Source organism: Blennius ocellaris (assembly GCF_963422515.1).
Source record: "Blennius ocellaris genome assembly, chromosome: 11".
Classification (NCBI taxonomy): domain Eukaryota; kingdom Metazoa; phylum Chordata; class Actinopteri; order Blenniiformes; family Blenniidae; genus Blennius; species Blennius ocellaris.
This window is the reverse complement of record NC_137660.1, coordinates 3,037,598-3,052,933: the sequence shown is the minus strand read 5'-3', so window position 1 is coordinate 3,052,933 and position 15,336 is coordinate 3,037,598. Positions and strand designations below refer to the sequence as shown.

Here is a 15,336-nt window from a genome sequence, read left to right as displayed (position 1 = left end):
GATTAAAAAAAATTACTTTTTTGAATGAAAAAAAAAATCCCAACAAAAATGAAATTACTAACAAGAAAACATATTTATTTATTCAAAATAAAAAGACCAAATCTAATAATTGTCACTGTCAATGGGGACAGGACAATTTCCCTGTGCTGTATTCAACTCCACACATCTTTCAAAAACATATGAACAAAATTACCATTGAAAAATAAATGATCCTAATCTTCCTCATGGCCTCCACACAATCTACAGCCCTCTCATTTCAACTTTAATTTGAGGCATTCATGAGTTAAATAGACCTCACTGAGATCCGTAGACTGTCATTTCTAAACCTTAAGTGTCAGATGATAAGATTTCCCCCCATTTTATTAATCTGCTCCAAATTAAACTATTTCACAATAAACTCTCCGTTTGGTTGAGAAGTTCTTTCATCAACATACTTATGGTGATGTTTTTTTGTTTTTTTTGGTCAGAAAATGGAAAATCTTTCACGTGGAGTTTCTCAGACCAGGAAAATCTTTGTCTGCAACAAAATCTGCTTCAACGAGAGCTTGTGTTGTTTGAGGTTGGTGGATCGTGTGCAGATCCTGGAGCGTCCAGCAGGGGGCGCCGCTGCTGCTCAGTTCAGCCAGAGCCTTTATTTCCGAGTTGAAAACTTCCCATTTGTGTAAAACTCCCGAGGGATGATGGCCAGAAGGCTGAATTATAACTGTGGTGAAAAAAACTCATCTCTAGATCTTTGACAATGAAGGGAAACTGTCAGAAAAGTCATTAATACGGACGGACTTTGTAAAAAAAAAAAAAAAATCTCAGTGAAAAAAAGTCGCGACTTTGATTTTCGACTTTTTCTGAAGTGCATGAAGATGTTTGTTTTTCTTAACCTCCGATTGTTTCTTCTTCAGAGGCCCTAATACTCGTCCGTACATTCAGACTTTTGACTTATGTGCGCCTTTTTATGCTTTTGTATCACCTCCTGGTGGCTGTTCCATGTCCCCCCCCCCCCCCCCCGGTCACATGACCTGGCCGAGGAAGGCAGGAACCCAAACAGAACGTGTCAGGAGAGGAAGTGGCTCCCGCCGGCCGGGACAGCGGACATGTAGGCCGGGACCCAGACCATGGTGGACCGAGAGGAGCTGGAGGAGAAGCTGCGGAGGCTCCTGGTCCGCCTCGGGACCCCCCGGGAGGACCGCCAGCTCTGCACCCTGGTCCAGATCCTCCAGGACCTGCTGTTCCTGGCGCACACCGACCATGGTAGGACGAAGACCTGCCGGGGGGGTCCTCTGCTGCCCGGGGCAGGAGCAGGGACAGGGACAGGGGCTGGAGGAGGAGCAGGGACAGGAGGAGGGACAGGAGGAGGGACAGGGGCTGGAGGAGGAGCAGGGACAGGAGCAGGGACAGGAGGAGGGACAGGGGCTGGAGGAGGAGCTGGGACAGGAGGAGGGACAGGGGCTGGAGGAGGAGCAGGGACAGGGGCTGGAGGAGGAGCAGGGACAGGAGCAGGGACAGGAGGAGGGACAGGGGCTGGAGGAGGAGCAGGGACAGGGGCTGGGACAGGAGCAGGGACAGGGGCTGGAGGAGGAGCAGGGACAGGAGCAGGGTAGGAGGAGGGACAGGGGCTGGGACAGGGACAGGAGCAGGGACAGGGACAGGAGGAGGGACAGGGGCTGGGACAGGGACAGGAGCAGGGACAGGAGCAGGAGGAGGGACAGGGACAGGAGCAGGAGGAGGGACAGGGACAGGAGGTGGGACGGGACAGGGACAGGGACAGGAGCTCCTCTTCCTCATCTGCGTTTCACTGTCAGCTCAACTCGTCTTCTCACTCAGGACATGTCTTCACCTAAAGTTGTCACACTTTCACTACCGGAGCTAAAAGGAACAGAAACATTCATGACGTCACCTGAGAAAAGGAAGTTGACCAACAACAAAGACATGAGACGGTCGTGAAACCAGAAATAGACCAGAGACACTGAGCTCAGTTCAATGACTGAGAACAACCAGGAAGAACCTTCAGAACCACATGATGGAACTAAATTAATAAATAAATAAGCTCTCAGACCCAAATGAGTGCAAACGTTTCTATGTGGTTTAGAATAAGAGCAAACAGACTGACTGCAGACTGTCCCAGAGAGACGTCCAGGAAAACAAGACTCACAACCCGCTGCAGCATAAAAGAGCTTTTAAAAGTGAGAGAACAGAGACAGTCCATGAAGACGGACTAAAGAAGACAGCATTGACTTGTAAAACAAACTTTGGACACGACTGTAAACAGGAACATGAGAAACAACCAAGCCGAAGGGAAATGTTAAGTTGGGAAACCAACAATCAATTCCTCCACCTGCTAGATACAAACAAACCAACAATCAATTCCTCCACCTGCTAGATACAAACAAACCAACAATCAATTCCTCCACCTGCTAGATACAAACAAACCAACAATCAATTCCTCCACCTGCTAGATACAAACAAACCAACAATACATTGTGGACAAAACGTCTAATAAAGGCAGGGACATGGGGAGACGCTTCGTCTCTTCCTGTTGTGACATCAGAAGCTCTGTCTCATCATGATGTCTCCTGCTGCTGGACAGGACCAGGAAGAGACATGATGTCTCCTGCTGCTGGACAGGACAAGGAAGAGACATTATGATGTCTCCTGCTGCTGGACAGGACAAGGAAGAGACATTATGATGTCTCCTGCTGCTGGACAGGACCAGGAAGAGACATCATGATGTCTCCTGCTGCTGGACAGGACCAGGAAGAGACATCATGATGTCTCCTGCTGCTGGACAGGACCAGGAAGAGACATCATGATGTCTCCTGCTGCTGGACAGGACCAGGATGAGACATCATGATGTCTCCTGCTGCTGGACAGGACCAGGAAGAGACATCATGATGTCTCCTGCTGCTGGACAGGACCAGGATGAGACATCATGATGTCTCCTGCTGCTGGACAGGACCAGGAAGAGACATCATGATGTCTCCTGCTGCTGGACAGGACCAGGAAGAGACATCATGATGTCTCCTGCTGCTGGACAGGACCAGGAAGAGACATCATGATGTCTCCTGCTGCTGGACAGGACCAGGAAGAGACATCATGATGTCTCCTGCTGCTGGACAGGACCAGCAGGAGACAAGGCTTGTGCTAAATTCCAAGTTGGACTAATTATTTCTGTCAAATTCCAATTCAATTAAAAAAACAAAAACATGTCAGAACAAAACATGTCTCAGCAGCTACGCAAAAAATACGCCTTTGTTTATAATCTATAAATTCAATTTGTGTATCATGAAAATATATTTCCATGCAATAACTATTGTTTATCCAAGTCCAACACACCTGTTCATGTTGAGGATGAGTCAGTGGTGTCCTGCAGTTTGTTCTGCAGGAAAGGCAAGAGAAGTGAAACATATTTCATCTTTTCTCCAATATTCTGTCCTCACTTTTTATGATCATCCTTCTGTGGCAGGGAGGTTCATCACCTCTCTGTCCATCAGGGACACTGCAGGCCTGTGTCTCCAGAGACCAGGGAGGGACGGGTGGGAGACTGCAGGCCTGTGTCTCCAGAGACCAGGGAGGGACGGGTGGGAGACTGCAGGCCTGTGTCTCCAGACACCAGAGAGGGACAGGCAGGAGACTGCAGGCCTGTGTCTCCAGAGACCAGGGAGGGACGGGTGGGAGACGCAGGCTGCAGGCCTGTATCTCCAGAGACCAGAGAGGGACGGGCGGGAGACTGCAGGCCTGTGTCTCCAGAGACCAGGGAGGGACGGGTGGGAGACTGCCGGCCTGTGTCTCCAGAGACCAGGGAGGGACGGGTGGGAGACTGCAGGCCTGTGTCTCCAGAGACCAGGGAGGGACGGGTGGGAGACGCAGGCTGCAGGCCTGTGTCTCCAGAGACCAGGGAGGGACGGGTGGGAGACTGCAGGCCTGTGTCTCCAGAGACCAGGGAGGGACGGGTGGGAGACGCAGGCTGCAGGCCTGTATCTCCAGAGACCAGAGAGGGACGGGCGGGAGACTGCAGGCCTGTGTCTCCAGAGACCAGAGAGGGACGGGTGGGAGATTGCAGGCCTGTGTCTCCAGAGACCAGGGAGGGACGGGTGGGAGACTGCAGGCTGCAGGCCTGTGTCTCCAGAGACCAGGGAGGGACGGGTGGGAGACTGCAGGCCTGTGTCTCCAGAGACCAGGGAGGGACGGGTGGGAGACGCAGGCTGCAGGCCTGTATCTCCAGAGACCAGAGAGGGACGGGCGGGAGACTGCAGGCCTGTGTCTCCAGAGACCAGAGAGGGACGGGTGGGAGATTGCAGGCCTGTGTCTCCAGAGACCAGGGAGGGACGGGTGGGAGACTGCAGGCCTGTGTCTCCAGAGACCAGAGAGGGACGGGCGGGAGACTGCAGGCCTGTGTCTCCAGAGACCAGAGAGGGACGGGCGGGAGACTGCAGGCCTGTGTCTCCAGACACCAGAGAGGGACGGGTGGGAGACTGCAGGCCTGTGTCTCCAGACACCAGAGAGGGACGGGTGGGAGACTGCAGGCCTGTGTCTCCAGACACCAGAGAGGGACAGGCAGGAGACTGCAGGCCTGTGTCTCCAGAGACCAGGGAGGGACGGGTGGGAGACGCAGGCTGCAGGCCTGTATCTCCAGAGACCAGAGAGGGACGGGCGGGAGACTGCAGGCCTGTGTCTCCAGAGACCAGGGAGGGACGGGTGGGAGACTGCAGGCCTGTGTCTCCAGAGACCAGGGAGGGACGGGTGGGAGACTGCAGGCCTGTGTCTCCAGAGACCAGGGAGGGACGGGTGGGAGACGCAGGCTGCAGGCCTGTGTCTCCAGAGACCAGGGAGGGACGGGTGGGAGACTGCAGGCCTGTGTCTCCAGAGACCAGGGAGGGACGGGTGGGAGACGCAGGCTGCAGGCCTGTATCTCCAGAGACCAGAGAGGGACGGGCGGGAGACTGCAGGCCTGTGTCTCCAGAGACCAGAGAGGGACGGGTGGGAGATTGCAGGCCTGTGTCTCCAGAGACCAGGGAGGGACGGGTGGGAGACTGCAGGCCTGTGTCTCCAGAGACCAGAGAGGGACGGGCGGGAGACTGCAGGCCTGTGTCTCCAGAGACCAGAGAGGGACGGGCGGGAGACTGCAGGCCTGTGTCTCCAGAGACCAGAGAGGGACGGACGGGAGACTGCAGGCCTGTGTCTCCAGAGACCAGGGAGGGACGGACGGGAGACTGCAGGCCTGTGTCTCCAGAGACCAGGGAGGGACGGGTGGGAGACTGCAGGCCTGTGTCTCCAGAGACCAGGGAGGGATGGGTGGGAGACTGCAGGCCTGTGTCTCCAGAGACCAGGGAGGGACGGGTGGGAGATTGCAGGCCTGTGTCTCCAGAGACCAGAGAGGGACGGGCGGGAGACTGCAGGCCTGTGTCTCCAGAGACCAGGGAGGGACGGGTGGGAGACTGCAGGCCTGTGTCTCCAGAGACCAGAGAGGGACGGGCGGGAGACTGCAGGCCTGTGTCTCCAGAGACCAGAGAGGGACGGGCGGGAGACTGCAGGCCTGTGTCTCCAGAGACCAGAGAGGGACGGACGGGAGACTGCAGGCCTGTGTCTCCAGAGACCAGGGAGGGACGGACGGGAGACTGCAGGCCTGTGTCTCCAGAGACCAGGGAGGGACGGGTGGGAGACTGCAGGCCTGTGTCTCCAGAGACCAGGGAGGGACGGGTGGGAGACTGCAGGCCTGTGTCTCCAGAGACCAGGGAGGGACGGGTGGGAGATTGCAGGCCTGTGTCTCCAGAGACCAGAGAGGGACGGGCGGGAGACTGCAGGCCTGTGTCTCCAGAGACCAGGGAGGGACGGGTGGGAGACTGCAGGCCTGTGTCTCCAGAGACCAGGGAGGGATGGGTGGGAGACTGCAGGCCTGTGTCTCCAGAGACCAGGGAGGGACGGGTGGGAGACGCAGGCTGCAGGCCTGTGTCTCCAGAGACCAGGGAGGGATGGGTGGGAGACGCAGGCTGCAGGCCTGTATCTCCAGAGACCAGAGAGGGACGGGCGGGAGACTGCAGGCCTGTGTCTCCAGAGACCAGAGAGGGACGGGCGGGAGACTGCAGGCCTGTGTCTCCAGAGACCAGGGAGGGACGGGTGGGAGACTGCAGGCCTGTGTCTCCAGAGACCAGAGAGGGACGGGCGGGAGACTGCAGGCCTGTGTCTCCAGAGACCAGAGAGGGACGGGCGGGAGACTGCAGGCCTGTGTCTCCAGAGACCAGAGAGTGACGGACGGGAGACTGCAGGCCTGTGTCTCCAGAGACCAGAGAGGGACGGGCGGGAGACTGCAGGCCTGTGTCTCCGGGGACCAGGGAGGGACGGGCGGGAGACTGCAGGCCTGTGTCTCCAGAGACCAGGGAGGGACGGACGGGAGACTGCAGGCCTGTATCTCCAGAGACCAGAGAGGGACGGACGGGAGACTGCAGGCCTGTGTCTCCAGAGACCAGAGAGGGACGGACGGGAGACTGCAGGCCTGTGTCTCCAGAGACCAGAGAGGGACAGACGGGAGACTGCAGGCCTGTGTCTCCAGAGACCAGAGGGGGACGGGCGGGAGACTGCAGGCCTGTGTCTCCAGAGACCAGAGAGGGACAGACGGGAGACTGCAGGCCTGTGTCTCCAGAGACCAGAGAGGGACAGACGGGAGACTGCAGGCCTGTGTCTCCAGAGACCAGGGAGGGACGGACGGGAGACTGCAGGCCTGTTTCTCCAGAGACCAGGGAGGGACGGACGGGAGACTGCAGGCCTGTGTCTCCAGAGACCAGGGAGGGACGGACGGGAGACTGCAGGCCTGTGTCTCCAGAGACCAGGGAGGGACGGACGGGAGACTGCAGGCCTGTGTCTCCAGAGACCAGGGAGGGACGGGTGGGAGACTGCAGGCCTGTGTCTCCAGAGACCAGGGAGGGACGGGTGGGAGACTGCAGGCCTGTGTCTCCAGAGACCAGGGAGGGACGGGTGGGAGATTGCAGGCCTGTGTCTCCAGAGACCAGAGAGGGACGGGCGGGAGACTGCAGGCCTGTGTCTCCAGAGACCAGGGAGGGACGGGTGGGAGACTGCAGGCCTGTGTCTCCAGAGACCAGGGAGGGATGGGTGGGAGACTGCAGGCCTGTGTCTCCAGAGACCAGGGAGGGACGGGTGGGAGACGCAGGCTGCAGGCCTGTGTCTCCAGAGACCAGGGAGGGATGGGTGGGAGACTGCAGGCCTGTGTCTCCAGAGACCAGGGAGGGACGGGTGGGAGACGCAGGCTGCAGGCCTGTATCTCCAGAGACCAGAGAGGGACGGGCGGGAGACTGCAGGCCTGTGTCTCCAGAGACCAGAGAGGGACGGGTGGGAGATTGCAGGCCTGTGTCTCCAGAGACCAGGGAGGGACGGGTGGGAGACTGCAGGCCTGTGTCTCCAGAGACCAGAGAGGGACGGGCGGGAGACTGCAGGCCTGTGTCTCCAGAGACCAGAGAGGGACGGGCGGGAGACTGCAGGCCTGTGTCTCCAGAGACCAGAGAGGGACGGACGGGAGACTGCAGGCCTGTGTCTCCAGAGACCAGAGAGGGACGGGCGGGAGACTGCAGGCCTGTGTCTCCGGGGACCAGGGAGGGACGGGCGGGAGACTGCAGGCCTGTGTCTCCAGAGACCAGGGAGGGACGGACGGGAGACTGCAGGCCTGTATCTCCAGAGACCAGAGAGGGACGGACGGGAGACTGCAGGCCTGTGTCTCCAGAGACCAGAGAGGGACGGGCGGGAGACTGCAGGCCTGTGTCTCCAGAGACCAGAGAGGGACAGACGGGAGACTGCAGGCCTGTGTCTCCAGAGACCAGAGGGGGACGGGCGGGAGACTGCAGGCCTGTGTCTCCAGAGACCAGAGAGGGACAGACGGGAGACTGCAGGCCTGTGTCTCCAGAGACCAGAGAGGGACAGACGGGAGACTGCAGGCCTGTGTCTCCAGAGACCAGGGAGGGACGGACGGGAGACTGCAGGCCTGTGTCTCCAGAGACCAGGGAGGGACGGACGGGAGACTGCAGGCCTGTGTCTCCAGAGACCAGGGAGGGACGGACGGGAGACTGCAGGCCTGTGTCCAACGATTTTATTATTTGTTTTGAGAAACAAAATCAAAATCAGGCAGTTTTTAAAGCTTCGTTTGTCCCTCCTTGATAAAGAAAAGTCCATTGAATTGAAATTTAGATTTTTGAATTTTGAATTGAAAATCAAATAATGACTAGTTTTTTATTTTGTAATATCCTTCTGTGAATGGAAAATCCAATGACCAAAACATACCCGGACCTAAGAACTGTGCTAAATGAAGAACTATTATGTGTTCTCAAATAAAAACAATGTTACAAAATGGAGGGAATCTGTGTTTATTTGTTTTAAAAGTATTTTTAGTATTTAAGACAAATTCTTCCTGTTCCTTGTCTGGAAGGAATTTCTCTGATTTGCAATGTGTTTCATTCAACTTCCTTTAATTCCAATTCCAATTCTTCACATTAATTAAATTGAAACTCTAAAGTTGGAATTTTGCTCAAGCCGGTTATTAATTAATTAAAAACAACTTGTTGGATGCAGACTGAGACAGTCTGAGAGTCTGAGACAGTCTGAGACAGAGTGAGACAGAGTGAGACAGAGTGAGACAGTCTGAGACAGTCTGAGACAGAGTGAGACAGTCTGAGACAGAGAAGGTGGGGACAGTTCACCGGTGTCCTTCTGACCCTCGTTGTGTTGCAGCTGCTGAGTTGTTCCAGGGAAAAGACGTCCACGTCCCCCTCAGTGTGATGCTGTCGTCCTACGGCAGCAGCAAGGCGGTCCAGCAGGTACGTCTCCACGCTGCTCAGCTTGTCTTGTTGTGGGTTTCAGGTTTCTCAAAGGGGAATATAAGTCGCGTCGCATCATGTTGCATCATGTTGCGTCACGTCGCATCATGTTGCGTCACGTCGCATCATGTTGCGTCACGTCGCATCATGTTGCGTCACGTCGCATCATGTTGCGTCACGTCGCATCATGTTGCGTCACGTCGCATCATGTTGCGTCGCGTCGCATCATGTTGCGTCGCGTCGCATCATGTTGCGTCGCATCATGTTGCGTCGCGTCGCATCATGTTGCGTCGCGTCGCATCATGTTGCGTCGCATCATGTTGCGTCGCATCATGTTGCGTCGCGTCGAATCATGTTGTGTCACATCACGTCGTGTCACATCACGTCGAGTTACGTCATGTTGCTTTGCATCATGTTGCGTTGCATCATGTTGCGTCATGTTGCGTCACGTCACGTCGAGTTACGTCATGTTGCTTTGCATCATGTTGCGTTGCATCATGTTGCGTCATGTTGCGTCACGTCACGTCGAGTTACGTCATGTTGCTTTGCATCATGTTGCGTTGCATCATGTTGCGTCATGTTGCGTCACGTCACGTCGAGTTACGTCATGTTGCTTTGCATCATGTTGCGTTGCATCATGTTGCGTCACGTCGCGTCACGTTGTGTCACATCACGACGCGTCGAGTTACGTCATGTTGCTTTGCATCATGTTGCGTTGCATCATGTTGCATTGCATCATGTTGCGTTGCATCATGTTGCGTCACGTTGTGTCACATCACGTCGCGTCGAGTTACGTCATGTTGCTTTGCATCATGTTGCGTTGCATCATGTTGCGTCACGTCGCGTCACGTTGTGTCACATCACGTCGCGTCGAGTTACGTCATGTTGCTTTGCATCATGTTGTGTCGCGTCACGTTGTGTCATGTCATGTTGCATCATGTTGCGTCACGTCATGTTGCATCGCATCATGTCATGTTGTGTCATGTCATGTTGTGTCACATCACGTCGCAACACGTGGCGTGGCGTGCTGTGGCGTGGCGTGGCGTGGCGCTGCTGGCCAGTGCTCCATTGTGTGGACGATTGTCCTGGGACAGTCTAAACGGTACGCTGGGACAGCGAAGCTGCTCTGATGCTCCGGTGTCTGGAGGCTCGCCAGGGGAAGTTCACTCTCTCAGAAACCAACATGGAAGCTGCAGGTGCAGCTTGTTGCCTCCAAGCGGAGGATGTAAACAACAACAACAACAAGGATTCACTCGGCGTGCCGCCCGGCTGAGACTGCTGCTGCAGCGTCACAGATCTGCAGAGCTCCAAACTCCTCCTCCTCCACAACCTCACGTCTCCAGCTGACTGAGACTTGCTGTGTCTCCTCAGGTGGGCTGGGCTCTGCTGTGTCAGCTGATAGAAATCTGCCCCCCGACCCTGGAGCAGCTCTGCAGGCCTCTGCAGGCCGGGAAGGACTGGGAGGTTCTGGGAGTGCATCAGTAAGTGCAGGGGCTCGTACGGGTGTCTGGGTGTCCGGGTGTCCGGGTGTCCGGGTGTCTGGGTGTCTGGGTGTCTGGTGTCTGGTGTCTGGTGACTGGTGTCTGGGTGTCTGGGTGTCTGGTGTCTGGTGACTGGGTGTCTGGGTGTCTGGGTGTCTGGTGTCTGGTGTCTGGGTGTCTGGGTGTCTGGGTGTCTGGGTGTCTGGGTGTCTGGGTGTCTGGTGACTGGTGTCTGGTGACTGGGTGTCCGGGTGTCTGGGTGTCTGGGTGTCTGGGTGTCTGGGTGTCTGGGTGTCCGGGTGTCTGGGTGTCCGGGTGTCTGGGTGTCTGGGTGTCTGGGTGTCTGGGTGTCTGGGTGTCTGGTGACTGGGTGTCTGGTGACTGGGTGTCTGGTGACTGGTGACTGGGTGTCTGGGTGTCTGGGTGACTGGGTGTCTGGGTGTCTGGTGTCTGGTGTCTGGTGACTGGGTGTCCGGGTGTCCGGGTGTCCGGGTGTCCGGGTGTCTGGTGTCTGGTGACTGGGTGTCCGGGTGTCCGGGTGTCCGGGTGTCCGGGTGTCCTGGTGTCTGGTGACTGGGTGACTGGGTGTCTGGTGTCTGGTGACTGGGTGTCTGGGTGTCTGGCTGTCTGGGTGTCCGGGTGTCTGGGTGTCCGGGTGTCTGGGTGTCCGGGTGTCTGGTGTCTGGTGACTGGGTGTCCGGGTGTCCGGGTGTCTCTTGGGGCTCGTCCTCACTGCAGGCAAACGTGCCGCCACTCCGGTTCCCTGCCCCGTGTGGCTCCGATCCCACCTGGGTCGGGACAGTCTGAATATTACAATCCACATTTTTGCACAGGCGACCAACGCCTCAATCACATGTGGTTTCTCAATGATCCAGTCGCAAATATGTGACTTCCACGTTCACTGACGTGTGACCGACGTCACAAATAAGCTCCGGAGAAGGCGGCGCCGCCAAAATGTTACAAGCTGTGCTCTCTTTTTTCCTCATCCCCCTTTTTCTGTCCCTCGTCATTCTGTCTCCATTCTGTTGGCTGCTATTGCACAACCACTTGAAAATGGTTCTACAGAGGTTGAGATTTGAGTTGCAGGTTATGGAGGTGGGCGGGTTTCACGTTGTGTGTTTGGGCTCTGGTTTCCTCCCACATTCCCATAAACATGCACTGGGGGCCCCTGAGCAACACCCTCGGCCCCACCAGCTCCCCCTGCCGATGGGTCAGTTCGGGATGGAAGAGTGCTATAAATTAAAAAATTAAAATACATTAAGCATCGCTTATATGGGGGGCAAATTGAAGGACTTGATGTTTAGAGAACATTAGAGAACGTTGGTCTCTTCATTGAGTTCATCCCTCATGATTAAATTGATTTGACTCGTGCAAATCAAAGGATTGATGACCATTTTAAATTCCATGGGATTCACATGGGAGTGGTTGTGCACAATGGTAAAATATGAATTGAGCTGCATGAGGGAAACAGTTCCAGCTGTTTGAGCTACGGAGAAGTGAAAACAGTGAGACTTGTGGTTGCACCAGTGACCAAAGGGACTTGAGTGGCATTAGCAGAAACAATTGTCCACATACATTCATTTGTTTTTCATGCACAGCTTTCGTTTGGATTATAGCAGTTATTCTATTTACAATTCTCTGGAGAGAAGTCTCACCCGGGACGCTGAATCAGCACATGGTGTCAGCGCCTCTGATTTGATAAAGGACTTTGTGAGTTTTAAACTAGGTTTCCGCTGAAGTTGTAACCTCCTTCTCTTTCATGAAACAATTGCTGAATGTTACCCAGCAGTAAGTTATTCTTTGATCTATTTTAATGGTTTTAAACTCCACAAGATCAATTGACGTTAGTGTTTTCGACAGTGAGTCCAGTGGATTGGCGTGTTGACGAAAGCCAACATTGTGTATTTCTCTTATTGCTCTTTTCTGTAGGATCGTACGTTTTTGTAGAAAATGTACAGGTGTTTCCCCAAACCTTCACACCACAAGTTAAATATGGCAGAATGAGTGAATGGTAAAGAATGTGATGAAATGATAACGTGAACTTCTCTCTTGCCTGAATGTGTTTTCAGGCAGATCCTGAAGGTGCTGGCTCAGTACAGCTCAGACTGTGGAGTGACCACGGTGGGACTGCGAGCCCTGGCCCTGCTGCTGCAATCAGGTTCGACACCAACATGCACCCTGTAGACAAGCTTCCATACTGAAGTAAGGTCTTTATTGAGGCGGAGCAGAGGATCCACCTTAAAACTGCCTGGTTGCATAGAAATCTGCTTGTGTGTGTATAATGTGAGCCACTTCACCTTTGGCTGCAATAAAGACAGAGAAATGCTGAATCAGCAGGTACACACCAGATCTATTTGTAGCCTTTCATACATGTTTCCATGTTTTGCATCATTTTGAATGTTTGGTTTTGCGGGGACAGTGTCGATAAAAACTATTTATAACCTCCCTTTGGGTCGACCGTGTGATCTGGACTTCAGGCGGCTCGGACTGAGTAAAGGACATTTCAGCCTATTTAATAGCACCACAATTCTTAGACTTTTGACTGTAATCTAACATCGAACTACAGCAAACATGAGGGGACAAAGACAGACGAGGGGAAAATGTGGGACGTGGGGCGCTACGGAGAAGAAAACTGGTAAGAGTTCCCGTCCTGCTAACCTCGCTAGCGCCAGTGATAACCACCGTGCCGAAGAAAATGCCAACGTTAGCCCTGTCGCCACAGGCGGCACTATTCTTCACATCATTGTAAGGGAAGTTGTGACTCAGGCCTGGAGGACCTAAAGTTCTGGGGACGTTATTGACTTTCAGGAGGCCATCATCGGGGATATTAAGCTAACGACAGTCATACAAACTGCTGCTAGCCAGATGGTTAGGGTTAGGATTGGTCAACGGTGCTGGATTGAGGTTTAAAAAAACAAGTCTGGAGCAGAAAAAGGGGACTTGAACAGCCTCACAGTGAAACGTGGGAGGTAGAGGGTAGCTATAATTTAATGGAATAATTTCCGTAGAAGACTGAGGGCACTTCAGTGCTCAGGTTTGTTGAGAACTGAATCAGGACTGAACTCGGGGAGAGTCTGGACGTTCAGCTCACAGCCAACACCGCATTTCTGAAAAACAAAACAAACATCAAAAACTGCATGATCTGGGGCCTCATTTATGAAACAGTGGGTAGAATTCCTACTAAAACTGTATGTACGCTCAAAAAGCTGAAAATGGTGTGCGCCCAAAATCATTTGGATCGGTAAAACAGTGCGTCTTCTTATAATCTACCTGGAAGGTTGACGGTTCAACTCCCGCCCTCAACACGCCCATGTTTGACCATAAATGGTCAATGCAAAGAGCCTCGTCAATATTTTTACATCTCAATCAGCCCGTTGCTCGCCGGCATTGCACTCTAAATTCTGACAGAAATGATGAAGAAAAGGCTTTGTCCTTCAAGGCGAAGTGCAAAGGTTTGGACCGTCAGAGCGAAACACCAGTCCGTCCCAGGGTGTGTGGACTGGGCTACAACAGTTTTGCCGCTTGGAACATTTGTGTCTGTACGGGTCGTTGAATTTGGCTGCAAATAGTAAAAGTGTTTGGGCAGCAAAGACAAATGAAGTTACTGGGTTGGTTGGAATACAAGACGAGCTTCGACTGGCGGGATGAACATCCCAAAGCTGCACTTCTAATCCACTCACCTGGAGAGGTTTTTGCTGGAAGAACGTCGTCCATTTCTTATTACACGTTTTGTTTTATGTGTTGTTATTATTGAAATGTTGTACAAGTTATACATTAAGTAAACACAGAACAGAAATGAGAAAAAGCAAACAGAACATTACACGAAAAAGAAGCAAAAAAGCAGGGCACACTTCAAAATCCATGATTGTTGCATTCCGCTGCATCGCTGACACAAACGTCTCAGCAGAAGTATTAAAGGTGGTGGTGGAGGTGGAGGTGAAGGTGGAGGGCAGTTCTGAGCTCCACTGGTGGTGAAGTTGTGTGTCGTGGTCAAGGTGAGCCAGAAATGTCTGATCATTTACTGAGACTGTCCCTCCTGGCATATCGGAGCTTTTCCATGTGCAATGTACCCAAACGTGTCCACCGTTTTAGAATAACCTTCTTTGTCATTACCATTCCATACAGAATTGTGCCTTGCACAGACACTTTCAGCACAGAAATGGTTAAATAGAGAAGGAGAAACCCTAAATAAAGAGTCACTGGGTGGGTTTCAACACACAGATGTACAAGTCACAAACCAGTAAAATATGTTATTCCAAAGTTATACAGTCCTGGACCCAAAGAGGTGGGTCAAAGACCGTCTGCAGATTTACATCCGTTACACAGTAACACGTTCCTGGTAGAAGTATTAGTGGTACTGGTAGAAGTATTACTGGTACTGGTAGAAGTATTAGTGGTCCTGGTAGAAGTATTAGTGGTGCTGGTAGAAGTATTAGTGGTGCTGGTAGAAGTATTAGTGGTCCTGGTAGAAGTATTAGTGGTCCTGGTAGAAGTATTAGTGGTCCTGGTAGAAGTATTAGTGGTACTGGTAGAAGTATTAGTGGTCCTGGTAGAAGTATTAGTGGTGCTGGTAGAAGTATTAGTGTTACTGGTAGAAGTATTAGTGGTCCTGGTAGAAGTATTAGTGGTCCTGGTAGAAGTATTAGTGGTCCTGGTAGAAGTATTACTGGTACTGGTAGAAGTATTAGTGGTCCTGGTAGAAGTATTAGTGGTCCTGTTGAAGTATTAGTGGTGCTGGTAGAAGTATTAGTGGTGCTGGTAGAAGTATTAGTGGTCCTGGTAGAAGTATTAGTGTTACTGGTAGAAGTATTAGTGGTCCTGGTAGAAGTATTAGTGGTCCTGGTAGAAGTATTAGTGTTACTGGTAGAAGTATTAGTGGTCCTGGTAGAAGTATTAGTGGTCCTGGTAGAAGTATTAGTGGTCCTGGTAGAAGTATTAGTGGTGCTGGTAGAAGTATTAGTGGTCCTGGTAGAAGTATTAGTCGTCCTGGTAGAAGTATTAGTCGTCCTGGTAGAAGTATTAGTGGTCCTGGTAGAAGTATTAGT

At 53.2% G+C, this 15,336-nt stretch overlaps 1 protein-coding gene across 1 annotated transcript in view; it reads left to right on the top strand.

Annotated features, from left to right (window-relative positions):
• Positions 1-1,072: 1,072 nt before the first annotated feature.
• Positions 1,073-15,336, top strand: part of lrrk2 (leucine-rich repeat kinase 2) — a 143,804-nt gene continuing 129,540 nt past the window's right edge. The window contains 4 exon segments of the mRNA XM_080505514.1: positions 1,073-1,245; positions 8,725-8,810; positions 10,182-10,291; positions 12,361-12,449. Of these exon segments, the coding sequence (XP_080361640.1) occupies positions 1,110-1,245; positions 8,725-8,810; positions 10,182-10,291; positions 12,361-12,449 (421 nt within the window). The 5' untranslated portion in view covers positions 1,073-1,109.